Source organism: Tenrec ecaudatus, chromosome X, assembly GCF_050624435.1.
Source record: "Tenrec ecaudatus isolate mTenEca1 chromosome X, mTenEca1.hap1, whole genome shotgun sequence".
In the NCBI taxonomy this organism is placed as follows: Eukaryota; Metazoa; Chordata; class Mammalia; order Afrosoricida; family Tenrecidae; genus Tenrec; species Tenrec ecaudatus.
This window is the reverse complement of record NC_134548.1, coordinates 81,059,433-81,083,367: the sequence shown is the minus strand read 5'-3', so window position 1 is coordinate 81,083,367 and position 23,935 is coordinate 81,059,433. Positions and strand designations below refer to the sequence as shown.

Sequence of the window (23,935 nt, the reverse complement as noted above, 5' to 3'; positions counted from 1 at the left end):
GTAACTTGTTTAAGGGCACTCCCAAAACGCCCAACTCAATGGCATCAAGTCAGTTCCAACTCACAGCAGCCCTGTAGCATAGAGTACACTTACCCCTGTGTTTTCCAGAGTGATGATCTTTTCTTCTTTTTGTTCTTTGAAACGAAATTGTATGTCACAAAAGAATCCAAGTCATTTTCATTTTTACTTTTCTTCCTTTTACAGCCACTCAAACCAATGTTCAGGTCTGATAGGTAAAGAATCTGGAAGGTTTTCAGAGACTGTGACTCCACTTTCAATTTCAACTTTGTTTATTCTTTTTTTATGTGTATATTGGAAATCGTTTGCCCTTTGGCTTGCAGAATATAACACATACATAGAAGAACATGTTCTTTGTAGTTGCACAGCCTAGCTTATCAAACCGGTGACAGTTCCCCTAAACCCCCGTGTACATGTGGTTCCTTTTTCTGGTATATTTGTGTCCCTTTTTCTACCTTCTCTCTTTCTTTACCATCCTCCTCTCTGGCCATAACCCCAATCCTGGTCTTTTTTAACGTCTGGTCCTTTAGTGTGAAAACCATTCTTATTGTTTCCTTTATAATAATGGTGTCATAAAATATTTATCTTTCTGATATTGACTAACTGCTGAGCATGTTTTCTCTTTTGTCCATGTCTTGAAGTATTTGGCAGACTTGCCCATTTTCCAACTGAGATTGTCGATTTTTACAGGAGTAGAAAGCCTCTCTTGTTGAGGGGCTGGTGGTTGCATACTGCTGATCTTGTGGTTGGGGGCCCAAAGTGTAATGCACTACACCAAAAGGATGCCTATATTTAAGGCCACATAGCTAATAAATCTCACTGCCGTCCAGTCAGTGCTAACTCAGTGAGTCCCTGTGGGTTTCTGAGACTGTACCTGTTCACAGGAGTAGAAAGCTGTCTTTCTCCCACTTAGCTGCTGGTGGTTTTGAACTGCCCACCATACATATCATAGCCCAACATGTAACCACTATGCTATGAGCCGGAGAAAGACTGGGCTTTCTACTCTAATAAACAGTTACTGTCCCAGAAACCCACAGGACGTCACTGTTAGCAGTGAGAGAGTTTTTGAATTTCTAGATAGACCCGCACACAGTTACAATCTCAGAAATCCACTGGGGATTTCCAATGGTGAAGCAAAGATACAAGGCTAGGTCCTTATGATTCTAAAACTCTTACTCTTTAACCCCTATTCATGGAGTAACGGAAAGCCTATGGGACTGGAAATCCAAGCTCACATCAGTTATTTTAACACTATGATGTTGAACATGTCACTTAACTTGGCCAGTACCTCACACATTGTAATGTGCCCAGCACCACACAGTTTAGTGTTGATTATTCTTATAAATAAAGATGTCATGATAGCATGTGGATTAAACATTGGACTGACTGTTAAGTGCAATGTTAGTGGTTCAAACTCACCCGTTGCAATGTGGGAGAAAGGCTGTCTGCTGCTGTAATGATTTATACTTGGAAACCCTATAGAGCAGTTCTCCTCTTTCCTATAGTGTCACTCTGAGTCCAAATCAACTCGATGGCAGTAGATTCCAGTAAATAAAATTGTGGATTTTTAGCTTCTGGAGAACAGTCACCAGGCCTTAATTCTTTTTCTTTTCTTTTTTTTGTACTCAGCTTCCCCCAGGTCTTAGTGCTCGTCATGGAAAACACAAACACAACTATAAGCTAATGTGAGGACCGTACAAAGTAGAAAAGGAATATATGTATTTGTTTTTAATAACTGTATTTTAGCCAATGAAATAAAACTAATTTATAGTAAATACTTTCTTTGCTTACATTTGATTGGTTCTCAGTAAGCTAACATTTAGTTTACTTAGCTGTTTTGCTTAATGAACATTTCTGTACCAATAGTTAAAATGTCTTAAACAACTAAATATTAAAACTATCCCCACGCCCTCTTCTTTCATTCACTGATTGATACAAATAAATAGTTCTTGGTACAACTATGCATTGGCATATAAGCTTCACCATCAAGCAGTTCTTAAGTACCTACTCTGTGCTCAAAACTATGAAATGAGTACCAAAGGAAAGATACAGATTTAATCTGCATAGACACCAGATATTCCTCCCAGCTACTAAGAATTCTGTTTTCCTTCCATTTTCATGTCTAACATCTTATCTAATATCCTGTATCTGCCTCTGGTTCTCTCTCTCTCTGACCCCTCGTTTATTCTCTGGATGCTCCTAATCTCCCATCCCCCCGTAGGTGCTAGCAATTGCCTTTGATGTGCTGCTCTCTGCCAGTTCAAGTCAACAACTAATGGACTTATTATTTTTGTTTGTGTTGTGAAGCCATGGCAATAAAATTTACTCCCAATAATGCCACTGCAATTTTATGGCCTTAAAATGTACCATAACTGAGAGAAAAAGTACCATAATTGATATATCTGGGATAACTGGATTTCTTATAAATATCATTTTTTTCTGAGAAAAAGAAAGCCTTTTTGTTTCCATTATGGTTGGGCCCAGGTTCTTTTATGGAGTAATCGGTGGTATGGGAAATCTTAGAAGCATTATACTTGACAAGGTTATAAGAGATGCTTCAAAGTGTGGGTCCTGTGTTTTTCTGGTTGTGATGAGTTCTACTCACAGTATGATTCGCGAAAATAAGTACCCTTTCTGGCCAGGGCTCTCATTATAGTCGGTGGCATAACCTCTCGAACTGGACACAGAATAAAGTCTTAAAGAGTCTGTGAGACATACAGACACCAACCTCAGGCACCCCCTACTGTACTCAAATGCATTTTTAAGAAAAAGGCTTTGATTTAACCATAAAAAAATTGAAAGCTACTTGGGGTATTATAAATAGTGGGGTGAATAGAAGTAGTATCAATCTATCCTCTATTGACAAGGAGACAGGGAGGCTAGTTAGCCACAGGAGCATCTGCCAGCATTGCAAATATATGCCTTTAAGCATCTTTCTAGTAGTCACGGGTTATAAATTGGATTTCTAATGGCAAGGTCAGCAGTTTGAACCCACCAGTCATTCCGTGGGATAAAGATGAGGCTTTCTGCTCTCATAAAGATTTACAACTCTGGAAACCCCCAAAAATGGTTCTGCTCTGTTCTATAGAGTTTCTCTGACAATGGTATCTCTCAGGTGAACCAGAGACATATATAAACCGTAGATATATGAATGGGTTTGGAGTGTACACTTAATTCCAGTCCCAGTCTAAGAAGAATTCATTTTTATGACATAGTCCTGTTTGGAGTCTTAAAGATTTGTCTTCAAGTCAGCTGCCATCTAAACGAGATGTCACGTAAGTCCACATGGAAGATGCACATCAGCCTGTGTGATCCAAATAACCTTGTTATCCGACAGAAAGCACTAAAGTTGATGATGGAAGACATAGATGAAAATGTAATGTCTTATCATTTGATCTCCTTGTTAACCCACTTGAAAGTTGTTTCAATTTTTAAATGTGAAGGGGTTAAAGCTTCTGTTGAGTTCTCTCTAGCCATAGACCAGGGATGTGGATAGCCTTGTTATCATGCAGAATGCATTGAAAGAAAGGTGGATTATCGAAGGCACAGTTAAGTTAAAAATTAACACCTTATCATTTGAACTCCCTTTTGATCCATTTTAAATTTGTTCTATTTGTTAATACTTTCTGCTTTCTTTTTGATGGAGGTTTCTTTTTTTTACCTTGTTATTGTTGTTAGTTGTTTTCAAGTTTTTCTGTATATGAAATCTAGTATAGGTAAATCTGCACAGACAGTAACTGGATTAATGGTTTCTTGGGGGTATGGCAGGGGAGGTTGGTGGGGATGGGGGAAATGGGGAGCTAACTAATAATGATGAGTACAAGAACCAAGAAAATGGTCTAAAACCAGTTGTGGTGATGATTATACAACTCTTCTTGATATGATTGAACTGTTGAATTGTCTGATAGTTGAATTATATGTCAGTAAAACTGTTAAAAATGGCAGTGGGCTTTGTGTTTCTTTAAAGCATCTTTCATAAATGTGTTTCACCCCTATAAGATTTCCATGAGATTTCACCTTACTGTTCTCTTTCTTCCTTTCTGGTTGCTCTTTTGTCTGTCCATGTGTTGTTCTTTTTCTCCCTTTACTGCCATCGAAATATAGAGAGTTTCTTCATTTTTTGCCTTAATCCCAAGTCATTATCCTCTATCTTTAGCTGCCTGCTACATGTGGACCTAGGTACTCTTTTGTTGTCTCAAACCCAACTAAAAACAACCTCATCTTCCCTGAGCCAGGTTAGCTCTTGCTGCGAATTCACGCAACTCTGTTACACTGAGGTTCTCTCGCTTACTCAGACTCAAAAAGGACTCTGATGGTCCAACAGTTACACTCTTGCCTACTAACTGAAAGGTGGTTGTTGCGAACGCACTCCTCAGTTCTTGTGTGGATGAATGACCTGGCAATCTACTCCTGTGAAGATTACACCCTAGAAAGTCATAAGGCAGCTGTGAGTCAAAATCAACTCAACGATATGCAGCAGTCACAACCCAGGCTCAAAACCTAGGAGTCAACTTGGACTTCTCGTTTCTCCCATCATAACCAGCCAATTAGTACGTCCTGTTAAATTGTTGAGTCTACCTTCAAAATATCTCTTTCCTGTCTTCTCCAACCCTATAGCAGTCAACCTAACCCAAATCTTTATGATTCCCCCTATGGCTGTTCGGTAGCCTCCATACTGGTCACCCAACCTTTATATACCCAACCTTTAGTTATCCTAAGGCACAGCTTCAGCCTTCATACTTCCATACTGTCTTATCTCATCAAGTCCTGACTCCTCAACCTGAGACCCAAACTTCATATGTTTTCCTCCAACTCTAGCCAAATTATTGTACTTTCTGGCCTCAAAATTTGTCCTACATTCTCTCTTTTTTTATCATTTTATAGGGGCTCGTACAATTCTTATCACAATCCATCCATCCATCCATTGTGTCAAGAACATATGTACATTTGTTGTCATCATCATTCTCAAAACATTTGCCTTCTACTTGAGCCCTTAATATCTACTGCTCATTTTCCCCCTCCCTCCCCACTTCCCCCCTACCTCATGAACCCTTTATCATTCATAAATTATTATTATTTTGTCATATATTATACTGTCTGGTGTCTCCCCCCGCCTTCTTCTCTGCTGTCCCTCCCACAGGGAGGAGGCTATACGTAGATTCTTGTAATCAGTTCCCCCTTTCTACCCCACATTCTCTCCACCCTCCAGGCATTGCCACTCTCACCACTGGTCTTGAAGGAGTCATCTGTCCTGAATTCCCTGTGTTTCCAGTTGCTATCTGTACCTATGTACATCCTCTGGTCTAGCCAGATTTTTAAGGTAGAATTGCGATCATGATGGGGGGGGGGGGAGTATTTAAGAACTAGAGGCAAGTTATATGTTTCATTGTTGCTACCCTGCACCCTGCCTGGTTCATCTCTTCCCCACAACCCTTCAGTAAGGGGGTGTCCGGTTGGCTACCATTGGGCTTTGAGTCTCCACTCTGCACTCACTCACATTTTCAGTGATATGATTTTTTTGTTCCTTGATGCTTGATACCTGATCCCTTCAACAGCTTGTGGTTACATAGGCTGGTGTGTTTCTTCCATGTGGGCTTTGTTGCTTCTGAGCTAGATGGCCACTTGTTTATCCTCGAGCCTTTAACACCCCAGACTCTATATCTTTTGATAGCAGGACACCATCAGCTTTCTTCACCACATTTGCTTATGCACGTTTGTCTTCATTGATCGTATGTCCTAGATTCTCTTGCCTCTACTGACTAACCCCTCTCACACACATTCCATCCCTGCCTGATTGCCATCACCTTCATCCATCCTTCAATACCCTATTTATTCCTACTGGATGCAAATCTCCTCAGACCACCAATAGCACTTTATATCATCATGCAACACACACGTATTGAGCACTTATTATTTTCCAAGCCCTACCATAGGAGCCGTGACTTATATAAAGGTGAATAGAACCATGTTCTTCCCTTAAGGAACTCTAGCTAGTGGCCCAGAAAGATATACCTGGCAGACTAAATACCTACCAGTCTGCCTCTAATTCCCATCCTATAGGCACTTTCCCCCTCAAAAATTTGTGAGGGGAAAAAAATGAAAATGAAAGATACTAGAATTTTTTCCAAACTTTAAAGCTCTTTCATATATTTAAGACCCTCTCATCTTAAAATACCCACCCTACCCGGGTATCACTAGCCCAGTGTTGGAGTGGTTACGAGTTGGACTGTGATCCAAATGATTGGCAGTTCAACACCACCAGCATCTCTGTGGGAGAAAGACTGAGTTCTCTACTCCCCCCAAACAGTTACAGTCTCAGAAACTCAAAGGGGTCATGATCATCAATGACTCTATGGCAATGAGAGTTGAATTTGCCCCTGTATCAGATTCCTAAAAGAAAATGAGTGTATTCTCAATCTCACCTCCACTTCTGACTCTTCTACTCATTCCAGTCTTGCTTCTGTCCTCAATCTCCATGGACTCTAGCAGCAAAGGTCTCCTTCCCCTGAGCAAATCAGAAGACATCTCTCAGTCCTCTTTCTGTAGAATTTCAAATTGTTCATAAGTCTGTGTGTATGCCTTTTGTCCACCTCTAAAGAGTTGCCATTCTCCATGATTCTCCCCTTGCCTCTCTTCTCACTCTGTAATAACCATCCCTTGCTAGCCAAGGCAGTCTCATCCACTTCCTTGTATTTATTGTCATCAATAACTCCCAACTCTATAACACATATTATATATCTCAGGCCTAAACTCTCCCCTAAATTCAAGGCCACTATATCAGCAGAATCTTTCCAGTTCAGTTCAATAACGTGCTCCCAACTGCATTCATTATCACACATGCATGTGTTAGACTACTACTACCATCAAATCTTTTTGTTGGCCTTTATGCCTTATTCTGCTGATCCCTCATACATGGCCAGAAAGCCCTGAATTTCTTTGCTTTGTTATTGTGCACATTCAATTCATTGTTTAGTCCTGTTAATACTGTCTTTTAGGCTATTCTTTCCTCAGCTGTCCTAGATCATACCCTGCCACTGCTCATCTGGACTCTAACAACAGCTTTCTCCCTACTTGCCTCCTTTCTCTCAATTTCCAATCCATTCTCCACATTGTAGCCAATGAGCCTTCTAAAACACATGTTTTTGGAAGTTGCATTTAAAATGCCTCATTTAAAAGCTTCCAGTATCTCCCCCAGCCTACATTCATTTATACCTCAGGGATTTTCTATCCACCTACTATGGAAAGGAGCCCTTATGGTATAGTGGGCTGTGCATGTAGCTGCTGAACACAATATCAGTGGCTCACGCCCACCAGTACCTCCATGGGAGAAAGATGAGGCTGTCTGTGCCCATAAAGATGTAAAGTCTCAGAAACGCAAAAGAGCAGTTCTATTTTGTCCCATAGGATTGCTTTGAGTCCCAGTCAACTCAATGGCAGTGAGTGAGATGGGAAGATGTCACTTTAAAGACAGGCTATTTTCAGTCACCTCATATGCATACGAAGCTGGACAATTAATAAGAAACATCATAGAAAACTGGTGCCTTGGAATTATATGGTGCTGGTAACAAATATGGACTACCAAAAGAAAGAACAAATCTGCGTTGCAAAAAGTACAGCCAGAACGCTCCTTAGAAGAAAGCCTGCAGAGACTTCATCTCACATACTTTGGACACATTATCCAGAGGGACTAGTCCCTGGGGAAGGATCCAAAAGTAGGAATACTCTCAATGAGATGGATTGACACAGTGACTACAACTGAATCTACGACCATCACGTTGACTTTAATTCATAGACTTCAACAGTGGACTCAAATGTGGTGTGGCAATGATCGTAAGGATGGCTCGGGACTGAGTGTTCCACTCTGTTGTACGTAGGGTCGCCGTGTGTTTGAACTAAATCAATGGCACCTAACAACAACAAGACGGGCAGCTGTTGATTTAGGAACTAACAGTACAGCAGGAAACAAAACAATGCTCTGCCCTCATTGAATTTCTAGTCTGGGATGAGACCAGATTTTTTAATGTGGTTGGGAAACAGGACCCACCCTGGTCTCATGTTTGTGCCCTGCTCTCTAACCATGCCTAATTCATTTCCATGTGTGCTTTTATTCTCCATCTCCCTGTCTTTACCCAGGCTCTGTTACGAATGCACCCCTCCTATCCATCATACACCTTTACTTGCCATATGTGTTGCTTTGGAGAATTAAGTTCATTAGTCCATGAAAAGTACTTGATGGTACATATTAGGTGCCTGACACCTAATAAGCTTTTAACAAATGTTAGCCATCAGGAACCCTGGTGGTGTGGTGGTTATCAATTGGGCTGTGATCCAAATGGTTGGCAGTTTGAAACCACTTGCTGCTCCTCAGGAGAAAGACAGGGCTTCCTACACCCATGAAGAGTTAAAGTCTTGGAAACTCACAGGGGGTTGCTATGGGTCACCATTGTCTTGATGACAGTGAGTTTGGTTTGGTTCAGTCATTACTTTTATTTTACTTTTAGGATTATTATTTTACCAGTATTCTACAAGAATCCCTCCTAGTTGGCCTATCTTATTATCTTTGTACCGCAGAGATGGACCTCATGTGGCACCTCAAAAAAACTCACTGCCATCAAGTCAGTGCCAACTCATAGGGATCTTATAGGACAGGATAGAACTGCCCCTGTGAGTTTCCGAGACTGTCACTCTATCCAAGAGTAGAGTAGAAAGCTGGCTTTCTCCCAAAGCGTGACTGGTGGTTTCAAACTGCTGACCTAGCACATCGCAACCTGGTGCATAACCACTATACCACCAGGGCTCCTAGTGTGGCACCTAACGGATAATTCATAAATGTTGAAGGAAGGATAAAAGGGTTGTTGATTCAGGTTTGTAGGTTGGTTTCCTTTGGAGTTACGAAAGAATACCCATAACCTTAAGACATCTTCTAATTTTTAAACCACATATCTAAATTCTATGCTGTTTCCATTGTGAGAGCAAGATTTGAATAGGAAGGAGCACTAAACTGAACTCGAGTTAAAGCTCAAGTAGCTATTACCTTCACCTCCCATCCCTATGCCCACCTTATACCAGTACTTTCCATTTCCCACCCCCTCCCCAGCATCGTGTTCCCTTTGAAAATGTGTAACCTGAAAATCAGAAAGCAAAAGGAGTACTATAGAAAAAGGAGGAGGGCTAGAATAGGGTTAGTATCTCCCTCCTTCCTTTACTGACATCAAAGCTGGTGCTTTCACTTAGAGGTCAGCTGGCTTCTTTCATCCCCTGCTCCACCTGTCTGGAAATGGGATTGCTGCTTGCCCATTTCCTTTCCCCTTCAGGACCGAGGGCAGTTTCAGGGTGGGGCCTCGAGCTATTTCTAGTATTGGCCAAATCCCTCCACCCCAACATCTCCTTTCCCTTATGTGATCATATTTCCTTTCCACTTCGCCAGTAAGTAACAAGTGGCAGGACCATAGGACAGGAAACAAGGAGAGAAGTCGGTTTCTCCACAGTCACTGGCCTGAGGTAAAGACTTCAGTTAAGTATTGCAGTTAAGGACTCTAGGCCTTGCCTGACAGAAGAACAGGCTCTTCTTCCTACATCCCAGCCCCAAGTGCTGTGCCCAGTAGCCTCAGGATATGGATAAGACAGTAGTTAAACAAAGCCCTTTTGAATCTGGAGAAGGGCATTCACATTTAGTGAATTCCTAGTATTTGCCACCCCTGTGCTGAGCTCTTTTGTATGTATTATCTTACTGGTCCCAAGCAATGTAGCCAGGCAAGCATCATCATCCCTGAGGTTAAGACCATTGCCCAAGGCACATAGCTGAATCCAGATACTAAAATCAGCATTTGCCTGACCCTAAAAGACCTCACCTCACCTCATTATATTACTGCAGGGATCTGGTCAAACTGTATTATGAATTAACTTTTGAATTATTTCACAAAACTAAGTAAACTGCCAGTGGACAAAGAACCTGTGCTGAGTTGAGTTCAACTCTAAAGGGAATGCAAAAGGAGCATGGCAGAGGTTCTGCCTTTGTGGAGTTCATAATCTAGTAGAAAAGGTTTAACAAATACAAAAATGGAAAGTATAAACTCTCACAGAAATAGAGAAATGCCATGATAGAGCCAGCGAGGTTAAATGGGACACCATCTTTGCTTTAGGTACAGCCTGTGACGTCATGGTTGCTTATTGCTTCCCTCTGCCCGCTTAACCTTCTAAAGCCAAGGTCGGCCAAATGCCAGGCTTGTGGATTGACTCATAAAACTGAGACCTTCTTAAACCATCTGAGTCCCCTAGCCTAAGAACAATGCAATTAGTAATTAAGACCTGGGTAAAATATTTGGTTGGCAAATAAAGGGGGAGGTTTAGGAACGTGGGTTAAGTTATTACCTGCAGGTTTCTGCCAAGAATGGGTGTTTCTGGTTTGCTCACCGTGGCTCATTCAGGTTGTCAGGTCTTAATGAAGCCAGAACCAGTGGCTCAATCCCTGTACAGCTGAGAGTTCAGTCTCAAGGCAATCAGTTCTAGCCACAGCTGGCCATCTTGCAAACATGTGTTCTTGGTCAAAGAGGGAACGAAAGTAGAAGAGTGGGTAGCCACATAGGCACTTACAGGTGAGAACTTGTTCCAAACACTCAGCCATAAACAAATAGGCTATTGCATGTCCTACTGACAGTGCCATCTTCACTGTGGAAACATTCCATTCCCTCTTCCTTTCAGCTAGGCAAACTGCCACTTTTCTGATGCTTTCTCTAAACCTTTCTTTCTGTACCCATGAAATTAATTTACTATTCCATAACCTCTTAAGGGGCTCCTTTGATGGAATGGTTACACATTGGGCTACGATCCACACAGTTGGCAGTTCAGAACCACCAGCAGCGCTCTGGAGAGAAAGGCTAAGCTTTTTACTCCCATAAACAGAGTCTCAGAAACCCACAGGGGGGGAATGAACACATCAGTAAAATTGATAACATTCGTTGAGTTATGCAACCAATCTCACCCTCGTTTTCTGAGTTGTTTCTCACTCTATTAACATACACTCACTGCCCCTATGCTTTCTATCTAATCTTTTGAGTTCCTTTTATCAATTTGATCTTATATAGATCATTCTTAAAAGAGCATACTGCTCAAGACAGATGTTCTTGACTAGTTAAACTATTGTTAAATTTTAAGAAGACATTGGGGGAGTTTTGTTTGTTTAAGGTTTAAAAATTGTCTCGGGGCAACAGTTTCAGAAGTTCCCCTAGGCACTGACTCCAGAAAGTCTGGAATCCATGAAGATATTAAATCTATTCTGCATTTCCCCCTTTTGATCAATATTCCTTTTAAGTGTTCAGTAATGATAGCCAGGCGCCATCCAGTTTGTTTGTTTGTTTGTTTGTTTGTTTGTTTGTTTTGGGAGGGCGGTTTCTGCCGGGGATGTACAAAAGCTGCCTTCCCATCAAGTTACATCTATGGATTCCATAAAGGTGTTGCTAGAATCCCTAAGAGTGTTCTACATCTCCCACGATGTCAGCTGCATATCTACATTCTCTATATGGAAAAGTTAGGTGATGAATGCAAGTTAACCCTGCATGATTTTTAGTAATCTAGGTATCAAATGCCCTCAAATTTTTGACACATATTAATGTCCTTTTTTTATACCTTCAATGCTCTTTTTCCGTGACTTAAAAAATGTCTCTGTTTAACTTACCACCAGTATCACTTTACGAATATATAGTGTTAAGGACCACATGCTTTCTCAAAAGAGTGAACACAGATTTTATTTATATTAAAAAGTAAGCAAAAATAGTAGCTTTGCATATTTACCGTTCAAAGACTTACCCAGTTAAATGAGGTTCTTTGTTGTAGAGTGTTCTTCACCTTGTAGAGAAGCTGAATCAGATATTGTGACTTTTTCACAAGAAGTCATCTAGTGAGCCAGAAATGAGATCCAGAACCTTTATCTTGAGCCCCCCTGGGTTTGAAAACAAGCTCTACTAATGAGAAGGAAGAACAGAAGTACAGAAACTAGGCTTGTTTGACATTCCTGAGACAGGGAATTCAAGTTCACAAAAATTGTTAGGCAGCTGCCATGGTCTATGAGGACTAAGAAGAAGAAGAAAGCACAGGTGCTGCATGCCTCCAAGGATTTGATAATCCAGCGGGATCCGTGTTGAAAACTGTCCAGTGCACACCGTGCTGTGACTGCTCAGCCACAGAGTTGGTCTTGTCCCTCTTTCCAGCCTGTGCAGCAGCCAGCACAATGACCTGCCTATGATATTTAGGCAAGAGCTATTTGATGAATAAGGATCATCATTGAGGTACCAGCAGAATGCTCTGGGGTTGGTGGAGCATGAGGGACAGTTTTATGAAGGACTTGACATTTGATCTGTGCCAAGAAGGATAAGCAGGTTTTGCACATGTAGCAAGAATTGGAGGAGGGATTTTTGTCAGGCCCCAGAAAAGAGCAAAAGATGCTAGGAAAAACAAAGCACGATAGGATTTTGGGAGACACAAACGAAGATAGTGTAGCTAGAGAACAGGATCACATTAAGAGATAAGACCGAGACTCAAGCCAGAATAACCCTGAACAACAAACCAAAGAATTTAGCAATGGGCTGTGTTGTAAGGTGTTGAACCAGGGAAGTAGTGCTACCAGGACAGGACTTCCTGCTGCATCATCGCGCCCTGGCCAACTAGGTCTTCCTTGCTTTGTCAGTAATGGTGAATTCTTTAGATTGTTCTATTTGTGTGTGACTTGTTTTAGAGATTTTATGTGATTTAGTTAATTTTTTGGCCTTTCTCTTTTTCTTACAGTTTTTCACAGAATATGGTCCTGATTATGTGCTGGAAATCACCCCAAGCTGTCGGCTAGACCGCAATGAGCCCCATCGAATCCAGCAAATCCTCAACTGTATCAGAGGTGAGTACCACCCCTGGAGTCCTGTCCTCCTTGATCCATCTAGCTTGTAGTGACCCATTATTGGGGACTTCCCCCCAAACCCTTTGACTTTTGGTAGATAATTGTTTTGCTGACTTTGAAGGGATTCTTTGTACCTGTAGTTGGTTTCTCTCACAGGCCACTCTGGTTGGCCAGCTAATGTCACCTTCAGAAGGACAAAAGGCTCAGCTGGAGACAGGGTACGTGGAAAATTAGTTCTAAAGTGTGCCCTGAAACCTCTCCCCCACCACCACACCACAAAAGCCTTCCTTAAGATGAGAAAAATTCAAGTCAGTCAGGCTTGCGGTAGGTGGTAGACACTTCCAGACCTTCTTATAGTTCCTTGATCGAAAAGAACCTTCAAAGGCTACAGTGAGTGTGGGTTTCTAATATTCATAGGAATGGATTCCCCCGTCTATCTAGAGTACTAGCACTGGTCTCCTCCCTACGGCTGGCCTCTGGATGGAGGAAAAATGGTACTCATCAGCCCACTGCCCTCTTGATCACACTATCCACTAGATTGTTGTTGTTGTTGTTAGATGCCATAGAATCAGTTCTGACCCACAGCAACTTTATGTACAACAGAACAAAACACTGCCTGGTCCTGCAACATCCTCAGAATTGTTCCTATCCACATTGTTGTAGCCCCTGTGTCAATCCATCTCATTGAGGGCCTTCCTCTTTTTCGCTGCCTCTCTACTTTATTAAGCATGATATCCTTTACCAGGGACTACTCTCTCATGACAACACATCCAAAATATGTAAGATGAAGTCTCACCATCCTTGCACTAAGGGGCACTCTGACCGTACTTTCAAAACAGACTTGTTTGTCCTTTTGGCGGGCCATGGTGTTTTAATATTCTTCACCACCACCATGATTCAAAAGCATTGATTCTTCTTCAGTCTTCCTAATTCAACGTCCAATCCTGATGCCACATTCTTCTTCAGATAATCCAGCCGATGATTTGCTCATCTAATTCTCTTTATAATTGTATGAATTGCCATATAAAATTCTTTAATAATTTGCTCAACATACAGAATGAATATGGTGAGAGGATACAACCCTGTTGTACACCTTTCCTGATTTGAAACCATACAATATTCCTTTGTTCTGTTCGCACACAATTGCCTTTTGATCCATGTGCAAGTTCCGCAAGAGCACAAGAAAGTGTTCTAGAATTCCCATTTTTCTCAAGGTTATCCATAGTATGTTATGATCCACACAGACAAGTAAACGCGTAGGCATAGTCCATAAAACACAGTCAACATCTTTCTGGTATTCTCTTCTTTCAGCCAAGATCCATCAGCAATGATGTGCCTTCTTCCAAATCTTCTGAATCCAAACTGAACCTCTGGCAGCATCCTGTCAGTGTACTAGTGCAACCGTTGTTGGGTGATCTAAAGCAAAATTTTACTTGCATGTGGTATCAATTATACGGTTCTATAATTTGTGCATTCTGTTGTGTCACCTTTTTTTGGAATGGGTACAAATACAGATTTATTCCAGCCAGTTGGCCAAGTACCTGTCTCCCAAATTTCCTGGCACAGATGAGTGAGTGCTTCCAGTGTTTCCTCAGCTTGTGGAAACGTTCTTATTGGTATTCCATTAATTCCTGGAGCCTTGTTTTGACTAATGCTTGTAGCCAGTCCACAAGCTAGTATTTGGGAAAATTATCCTCAGCCTTCCAATAGATTCCCACCTGCCAACTTAGTTACTGCTAAATTGTGCTTCATCCATCATTCTTTAAAAGTATTTCTAGCACTCATTTCCTCTTTAATTAAATTTTATGTGTGTGTGCATAATTATTTGCAGAGTTTATGTGGCCATGAGTATCATTGTCCATCCAGGAGAGTGAAACTCCCTTTTATTTATACAATGACCAAGATATTACTAGTCCTCTTATCTGTGATGCCCTCATTAGAGGAGAATCCAACATGAAAGGATGGTTTGTTCTTCCCTGGAATTATTCTGTGAGAATACATTGTATCCTGTGTGCTCTTGCTGAGAATTATCCTAAGGCCCACCTCCATTAACAGAGCTAACAGCAGAACAACAGCAAAGCAAGCAGAGCCAACAGCTATGACAACAGCAAAGTCCATAGGCAGGTACTTCCCATCTCAGGCTCCATTAGCCAGAGAAAAATTTCTAAGATAATAAGCTTTAAACTCTTTTTTTTGTAAATCATTTTACTGGGGGCTCATACAACTCTTATCACAATCCATATATCCATCCATTGTGTAAAGCACATTTGTACATTTGTTGCCATCATCATTCTCAAAACATTTGCTTTCTACTTGAGCCTTTGGTATCAGCTCCTCATTTTCCCTCCCTCCCTGACCTCTCCCTCACAAACCCTTGATAATTTATAAATTATTATTATTTTGTTATGTCTTACACTGTCTGATGTTTCCCTTCACCCACTTTTCTGTTGCCCGTCCCCCAGGGAGGGGGTTATATGTAGACCCGTATGATTGGTTCCCCCTTTCCACCCCACCTTCCCTCCACCCTCCCGGTATCGCCACTCACACCACTGGTCCTGAAGGGATCATCTGTCCTGGATTCCATGCGTTCCCAGTTCCTATCTGTACCAGTGTTCATCCTCTGGTCTAGCCGGATTTGTAAGGTAGAATTGGGATCATGATAGTGGCGAGGTGGGAGCATTAAAGAACTAGAGGAATGTATGTTTCATCGTTGCTACACTGCACACTGACTAAGCCTTAACTTCTTAAGGTTATATGGCATACATCAAAGCTTTGGTCCCCTCCGAAGGTGTCCTATAGCCCTCGGCCCTGTAGTTTCAAGCCACCTTCCTCTAGCCTTTAAGTGGCTACCAACTTTATAAGTTCTCACTTACTAAATATTTCTCCCTTGTCCAGCTTTAAGGCTTCAGAGTCCTTCGCTTCATAGCCCTTCTCCAGTCATTCCTCCTTTCTGTACTACAGCCCTGATTAATAACCATAGATATCCCACCCTAGTGCCCTCTCAGCTTCAGGAAACATTTCCTGTTTCCTTTGGGACCAATAGTGAACCAGCTTCTCTCCCCTCTCTTTCTCCAACCTTGCAATTTTCGCTATCCAGGCTCAAAATCTAGGTAGAACACAGTAAAAGCAACCCAAACTGAGAAACTACACAAGCATCTGCAGCTGCTTGCTCAAACCCTATGTATGTGCAGATATATCTGTGTCCTCATGCTTTCCTGCTCACACACCCAGATTGCATACCTTCCAGAGAGTAGTGCTATCTTGCTATTAAGGAAATGGAAATAACAAGTGAGTGAAGACATATGAAAAGTAATTTAAAGGGAAGACAACTAGGAACTGTAAGAAACTAAAAAGAAGAATAAATTTTTTAAAGACCTGAAATAAAGGTCTTGGGTTAGAATTGGTAAGAATATTGGAAGATATTAGAAAACATCTCAGTCAAGGTAGGTTTTTTTTTAAGATCCTAACAGATTAAAGTATTATCCTGATTCTAACATAATGAAATTAAACCATGGAAAAATATGCCTGGGTCAGAACTTAAATTCTCAAAAGCAGTAAACATATTAAAGTCAATCAAAAAGTATTAGTACTATGGCTCCAGTTCATATACATGCGTTTGTTCCAAAGAAGCCATGGTTTGAACATGTCCGTGTGATCAGTTCTCTCAGTAATCTACTTCTGCTAGTCTTGGAGTACCACCCTGCTTTGTGAGCATGTTATCTTGGATTGGGTCAAGGTTTAGAGAGTAGATCGTTAGTCTTACATTCAACAACTTATACACATGTTGTTCCATCTCATTCATTGCAATCCCCTCAATGAAACATCACTTAACCCACTTCTTCCTTGTGTTGCTGTTTACATTTCACCTTCTTTACTGACCTTTCTGAACTATTGTCCTTAGGTATAAGATGCCCTTTTGATTTTAGATGGTTGATTATCTTATGGTGTGCTCACCTCACTGAAGGGATAGGAACACTTATCCAATCTTTACTACCCATTAGTCTTTCCAAAAAGGAAGGGGACAGACAAAAAGACAACCACGGAAAGTAAATTCAAAGTCTGTTGATGGCATACAGAGAAAAACTTTTTCGCTTTCACAATTTGTTTTGTTTTGTTTTTCCTGCTAAGGTGCTCTCTTAAAAATGTGCATCACCTTAGGGGACAATGAGTTTATGTTAGTGGAGGAAGAACAACTCAAAAAAAATGGAAGGGTTGCGCAACTAAAAAATGTTATCAGTTCCCGGAATTATACGTGTAGAACTTGACTTGGTATATATTCTTCTGCTCTCTATGTTCTTGACAGCAACAAAATAATAAAGAAAATTCTTGTTTAAATACAAAATTGGATGAGTCGACCTTTGTGGGGAAGAGAAACCTGGGGCAGATGTGATCTCTTCTTCAGGTCTCTGCATGGCTGCCACAGAGTTGCAAAGTATAGGACCCATAGTGAATATTATAAAAGGAGTGATTTCCATCCAGATTTTCCTAATCACTACAGCTGTCCAAAGTGGAGCTTATTGTCGGAGAAGAAATGAGGTCTTTGTCTTGGAGCCACACATAGAAGCTAGATAATCACTGGGCTGTCATATTGGCTTTTGTGTCACTGGAGGGTGATTGGTCCAGATTACCTTTAATGGTCCTTCCAACCCTAAGATTCCAGAGTGTTGCATGTTAACATGATAAAATGGATTAAAAAATGTAAAAGAATATGATGAGAGTACAGGGTATTGGTCAATGGGTCCCAGTAGTTAGATCGGGGTGGGGTGGGGATAATGCTATGGTATATAGGAAAGCATTGACGTTAAGAAGAGAAAAAAACTAAGTGGCAAAGAGTGGGTGAGGAGGGGCCTTGGAAGAGTTGACAGCACGTATAGTGCCAGTAGAATATTAGGAATGTGCTGACTTTTCATTTCCACCTCTTTTAGAACACAAGTATTGTGTTCTGGCCATGCAAACGAGCAGAGCCTGAGTCCAGAACTTGAAGGAAATTCAGCTAAGTCTAAAAAACAAGAGGCTAGAAAGAAGTACAAATGTTGCTAAAAATGGTCACGATAACGTACTATCCTGAGCTTGTGCCCCCGCCAGCCTGTTGACGCATGCTGCCGTCAGATAGTGTGTTGCCATGACAATGGTCAGTGTGGAAGATTGCTGGTTTTTCTGCATTCTGAAAAATTTCTGTGAACTTGTCTAGAAGACTGTCCTGTTTAAAAACCTGGGCAAATGACCATTTTTAACTGTGTTTACACACACATACCACCACCACCAACCCCACCAACTATTTTTTAAAGGGAGGGAAAAGTCGGGGAGGGATGTGGATGGATGTGGGGACATGAGATGTCAGGAAGGGAGTGGAGGAAGAGTGAGGTTAGGCAGCATGTCTACTTGAATTTGATAAGCCTTTGAACACTACAACCCTTAGAAGCACAAAAGATGAGATTTTAGCCTACTAAAAATCAAACCTGAGAAAATTGATCTTATAGAAGATACATTCTACATGCCACAGAGTGACTGAAAGGATAGGAACACTTAGCAGCATCTTATCCAATCTTTACTACCCGTTAATCTTTCCAAAAAGGAAGGGGACAGACGAAAAGACAACCACGGAAAGTAAATTCAAAGTCTGTTGCTTTCACAGTTTACTTTATTTTGTTTTTCCTGCTAAGGTGCTCTCTTAAAAATGTGCATCACCTTAGGGGACAATGAGTTTATGTTAGTGGAGGAAGAACAACTCAGAAAAGAAGGGTTGCAAATCTCAAAAAGTTATCAGTTCCCGGAATTACACATGTAGAAACTAGACCATGTTCTTGACAACAAAAATATTAAAGTGTTCTCTTTTTTAATAAATTCTTTTCTAAATACAAAAAAAATCTTAAATATATCATTGTTCACAAGGAAGTAAGGGCTAGAGAATGGATGGCTCTGCTTAGCTCATGGCTACTACTTTAAAATCATCCTAATACCATCTTCATGTTTTCCTTCCCTCTGGTTGACTTACTCCAAAGAAATTGGCTCACCATGAACCTTCCAGAGTTGGAACAGTGTTGATGTGATCAATCCTGAAAGGCAGCCACCTCTCCAAATCCGATTAGGTCTGCATGGGCACACAAGGTTGGAGGTGGGAGTTCTTCTTGGTCTCTGGTACTGGGGACATCAGGTGGTAGGAGAAGTATAGCTTCATATTTGAAGCCCAGACTCAATGCTGTGTGTGTGTGTGTGTGTGTGTGTGTGTGTGTGTGAGAGAGAGAGAGAGAGAGAGAGAGAGAGAGAGAGAGAGAGAGAGAGAGAGAGAGAGAGAGAGAGTTGTGCGTTTGTGAGTATGTATTGGACCTATAACTGTATGTTTTACACTTGTTCTGAATTCTCCGAACTCTACCCTGAGTTTTTCCTGTGGTAAAAAGGGGGAATAATGGGACAGAAAGGTAAAGAGGGGATGGAAAGTAGGAAGAGAGGACACACAAGAAAAGATGAATGCCTTGTGCACATCCACCCTTTCTGACTCTGGAAGAAGTGTGTCAGCCTCTGCGATATAAACTTAGGGAAGTCGGCCAGCACACTGTTGTGGATGTGGAGACCATACAATGGAAATAATTTGGATGGTAGCTATTCTCTAATTTACAGATAGGGAGACTAAAGCTCAAAGAAGACAAGTGGCTTGTTCAAGGTCATCTTTAGTCATTCATTCCACGAGTGATTAATTGCTAAATACTGGCTGTATGCTCATATTGCACTAATAAATGGTAACGTGGACATCCAAACCCAAATCTGTCTGAATTAAGGCCTTGACTATTTGGCCTTCCTCATGCCCCTCATCTCCTTGACAACATTCCCCAGTCAATTATACTCATCAGTCCCTGCCTGGTCTTTCCAATCAAACCTAGTAAACTCTGCCCATCCCTGCACTGCATACTTATGTAGCTGATTCAACCAAGCACCTGAAATCTTACATCTACCTGGAAATGGGAGAAAGACACTTACAAATTTGACCTGAGACCCAGGCCTTTTAGCCCTCCCTCTCCCTCCAAGTGTGCCCCATACCACCCCCATCATGGATAATATAAAGTTTCCAGTTTCATTTCAAGTTGAACAGAAAGGTAAACAAAAGGTGGAAGAAATCAGTGCACTCAGCCAGAAGACTGCTTAGGATATGTTATCAAGAGAGACCAGTCCCTGGAAAAGGACACCATGCTTCATAAAATAGAGTCAGCCAAAAAGAGGAAGACTCTCAACAAGATGGATTCTGACATAGTGACTGCAGCTATGGGCAGAACTGGGCAGTGTTTCATTCTATTGCACATAGGGTTACTAACTCAGTAGTGCCTGACAACAATAACTGCTTCCTGAATGGTGCTACATCCCCAATGTAGTTACAATTCCACAGCCCTAAGCTGAGATCCTTTACACATTCATGTATTTAACATTATCAGAAGCACTATTTTACTGGATGTAATCAGCAACTCCTCTGGGAACCTGAAGTTTGGAATTGACGTTTTTCTAAGAACTTATTAAACTGAGTTCTCTAGAGAAACAAAACCAGTTTCTTAAAAATGCACTTATCTATCTATCTATAGCCAGAAGAGATTTGTGTCTTGGAAACTGGCTCACACAGTTTTAGAGGCTGACAATGCAGTCCAATGTCAGACTGGAGGTGTCTCCTGACTCATGTAGCTGCAGGGGCTGATGAGACCAAGATATGCAGACTTCTGGCTGCAGAAGCAAATGATTCCAAGGTCAGCAGGTAAGGTGACAAGCTGCTGACCACTCCCAAGATTGACAGGCAATACAGCAGGCCACTGGCTCAAGTCTAAAGAACCAAAGGTAATATGACAAGCCAGATGCAAGATCCAGACCCAGCAAAAAGCAAGCAAGCTTTGCCAGAACATCTAAATACGTTGGAAGCAGGCCACACCACCAAGGAAACTCTCATTTTATTGGTTACTCATAAAAGTGATTACATTATATTAGGTGTCATCATGGGGGGGAGGGGTGACTACATCTTAACCGTTAAACGTTAGCAAATCCTGGCCAGCCAAGTTAACGTACAGCTTTTAACTATCACAGGTCCCAGACCTGAAGCAGTTCTGCTGCACTATGGAAACGTGGCTATCTTCTGCACCTTCTTTGACTTCTTGAAAAGCCAGGGAGATTTGAAAGGCAGAGTAGGTTCTAAGTAAAGACTGGCCATTTGCTATATGACTTCTTGGAAGGACTTTGGAGCAGGAATGGCAAGGATGCCCTGAGGCAATTCACATAACTTTAATGAGGATCTTTACAATGCTCTTCTCTCATCTCCCCTTTCTTACTATAAAAATCTATGACACCTTATTTATAAAAACTTGAAATATCTTCCTAAATTCATGATATGGGAACTACTATTTCTATATCTACGATGTAACACTGTGAGGTATGCTTTATATGAGGTGGGTGTTGAAAAGTGTGTGGGGAGGGAAAAATCTGTTGTCTTTTAACTCCATTTTCCATGAGCTTTTTGTAGCCCCCTTGTATATCTACAATGATCTCATTTAATCTTCATAGACACTTATGTGGTAGGAAACTGGTATCTAAAAAATATTGTATAAACATGCTTATAGTCACTTAACAAGTAAGTGATAAACTTAGGATTGGAACCCAGATCCAATTGTCCTCTTCTCCTTGGAGCATTTCCCAGTCAGTCTGCTCATCATCCCCTATGAGCTTTTTCCATCTGACCCTAGTAAAGCCTTTTCATCCTACGTTGTCTCCCAAAGGGAAACTGAGTCAGTGTGATTTTAAGAAGTATTACTGTGTCTCTGCTGTAAAGCCCAGATAAGTAAATCAGCACATATTATTTGCGCCACTCGTCTGCCTAGTGACGTGGGAGATATACGAGAAATTTAGGACATGGTCCCTGCTGCTGACAAACAGCTAAGGAGTCTAGTTGAGGAGACAAAAACAACCCCTTTGGATAGATCAGTAGGAGCCCTGGTGGCACCGTGCTTCACGCTGGCCTGCTAACTGTGTGATCAACAGTTAGGAACTACCATCTGCTCCTCTGGAGAAGGTTGAGGCTTTCTACTCCCATAGAGTTCAATCTAAAAAACCTACAGGGGCAGTTTCACCCTGCCCTACAGGCTCTCCATGAGTCAGAATTGACTCAATGGCAGTGAGTTTGTTTTCTTGGTACACAGATCACTATATAATGAAAAGAGGCTGGAGAAGTAAGACTAACGATACTGCTTTCAGAATGCTGAGGGGATTTGAATAGATAGCAATGAAGATGTGTCTATAAGCATGGGAAACTTGAATAGGGGAAGAGGGGGCAGATTGCAGACTCCCTTGAATGTAAGGCTGAGTACATATATGATAGAGTAAAGGGGGCGCCACTTTAAGTTCTGGAATTAATTGCATGGTGTGCAATAATGTTCGCAGTGGATCGTGGTGATAGACCAAGGGTAGTCCTGCCAGGACCGATACCAAAACTGCGACAGTGAAACAAAAAGGGATCGCTCAGAATTGTTGTGAAGACTTGGAGGTAAATCACTTATACAGGATCAAGGAGAAAGAAGTAAAATTAACTTTGGGGTTCCAGCCTAGATATCGACTATGATGGGCTTCTACTAGGGGAGTAGGGTATGGTTTCACGGAAATATATCTTTATATATTGTACTTGAGGTATGGTACAATATTATGTTACATCTACACGATAGACTATAACAAAATGCGAACAGTAATTATCTATGGTGGGACGCAGATCTTATGTCCCAATTTGGGGTTTACAAAACTGTACCTACACTGCTGGAAATATAGGGCACTAGAAAGCTACTCTTTTACATCGCTATTTCTTCTCTAGGTACTCTTAGGAATTCTCAACTCAGAGACTTCCTAGAGACCCTCTAGGACAAGGTCGAAGTGCCCTGTGAGTTTCTGACCCTAACTGTTTACGGGAGTAGGAAGCCCTGACATTCTCCCTAGGAGTGACTGTGGTGGTTTGCGTCACAGTCCAATGCATGCCCACTACGTGTGAGACGTTCTAGGGTGCCTGAGCAGCAGATTCTTTCCTTGGTTGGCAATTAAAGCGTTTGCTGTGGATAACAGGACAGGACACCCAAGGACCTCCCTAGGACCACCTTCCTTTCCAAAATCCTCATTCATTTTAGGCAACTATTTCAGGCTCTGGCTTTCTGTTCCATTGATCTGTGTGCCTATCCTGCCACACAACCTCGATTACTATAGATATATAAGGGGGCTTCAAAAAGTTCACGAAAAATTCCATTATCTCATTCCATTTTCCGCATACTTTTTGAAGCCCTTTGTATAATCTTAAAATCAACTAGAAATTCTCTTAGTTTCTTATTTTTCAAAATTGTTTTAGTGGTTCTAGTTCCTTTGCCTATTTAAGGTGGAGAATAATCTTGTCTGTTAAGTGTCTTTGAAGAAGTTCCAACTCATAAGGTACTCTGTGTACAACAGAGTGAAACACCTGTCCATTTCTGTGCCATCCTGATTGCTGTACTTGAGCCCACTATTGATGCTACTGTATCAATCCATCTCATTCAGGGTCTTCCTCTTTTTCACTATTGCTTTACCAAGCCTGATGTACTTCTTGACAGCCTGGTCCCTCCTGTTAGCATGGCCAAAATACTTGAGACAAAGTCTTGCCATTCTTGCTTAATAAGAGCATTCCACTTCTGACCTCTTCTTCCAAGACAGATTTGTTCACTCTTCTGTCAGTCCACTGTTTATACAGTGGACTTCATCAGCACCATAATCCAAAGGTATCCATTCTTCGGTCTTGCGTGTTTATTGTCTAACTTTTGCATGCAGATGAGGTGATTGGAAATATTTTGGCATTGCCTATCTGTGGTAAACCCCACAGAGTCATAGTATATAATTCTTGTTATCATTGCTTATTATTGGCTAATATTTTGTTGAGGACTTTAACATCTCTATTCATGAGGGCTATTGTTTTCTTTTTCTATATTTATCATCAAGACAAAACTGGCCTTAAAAAAGTAAAATGGGGAATGTATGGATGTGCTTTATAGGAATGTATGG

The 23,935-nt window shown here is 41.3% G+C and overlaps 1 protein-coding gene across 5 annotated transcripts in view; it reads left to right on the top strand.

Moving 5' to 3' along the window:
• Nucleotides 1-23,935, top strand: part of HDAC8 (histone deacetylase 8) — a 316,573-nt gene that overhangs the window by 268,607 nt on the left and 24,031 nt on the right. For all 5 annotated transcript variants that reach the window (XM_075539578.1, XM_075539580.1, XM_075539579.1 and 2 more), the window contains one exon: nucleotides 12,799-12,904. In XM_075539578.1, coding sequence (XP_075395693.1) covers nucleotides 12,799-12,904 — 106 coding nt within the window. The remainder of the gene's footprint in view (nucleotides 1-12,798; nucleotides 12,905-23,935) is intronic.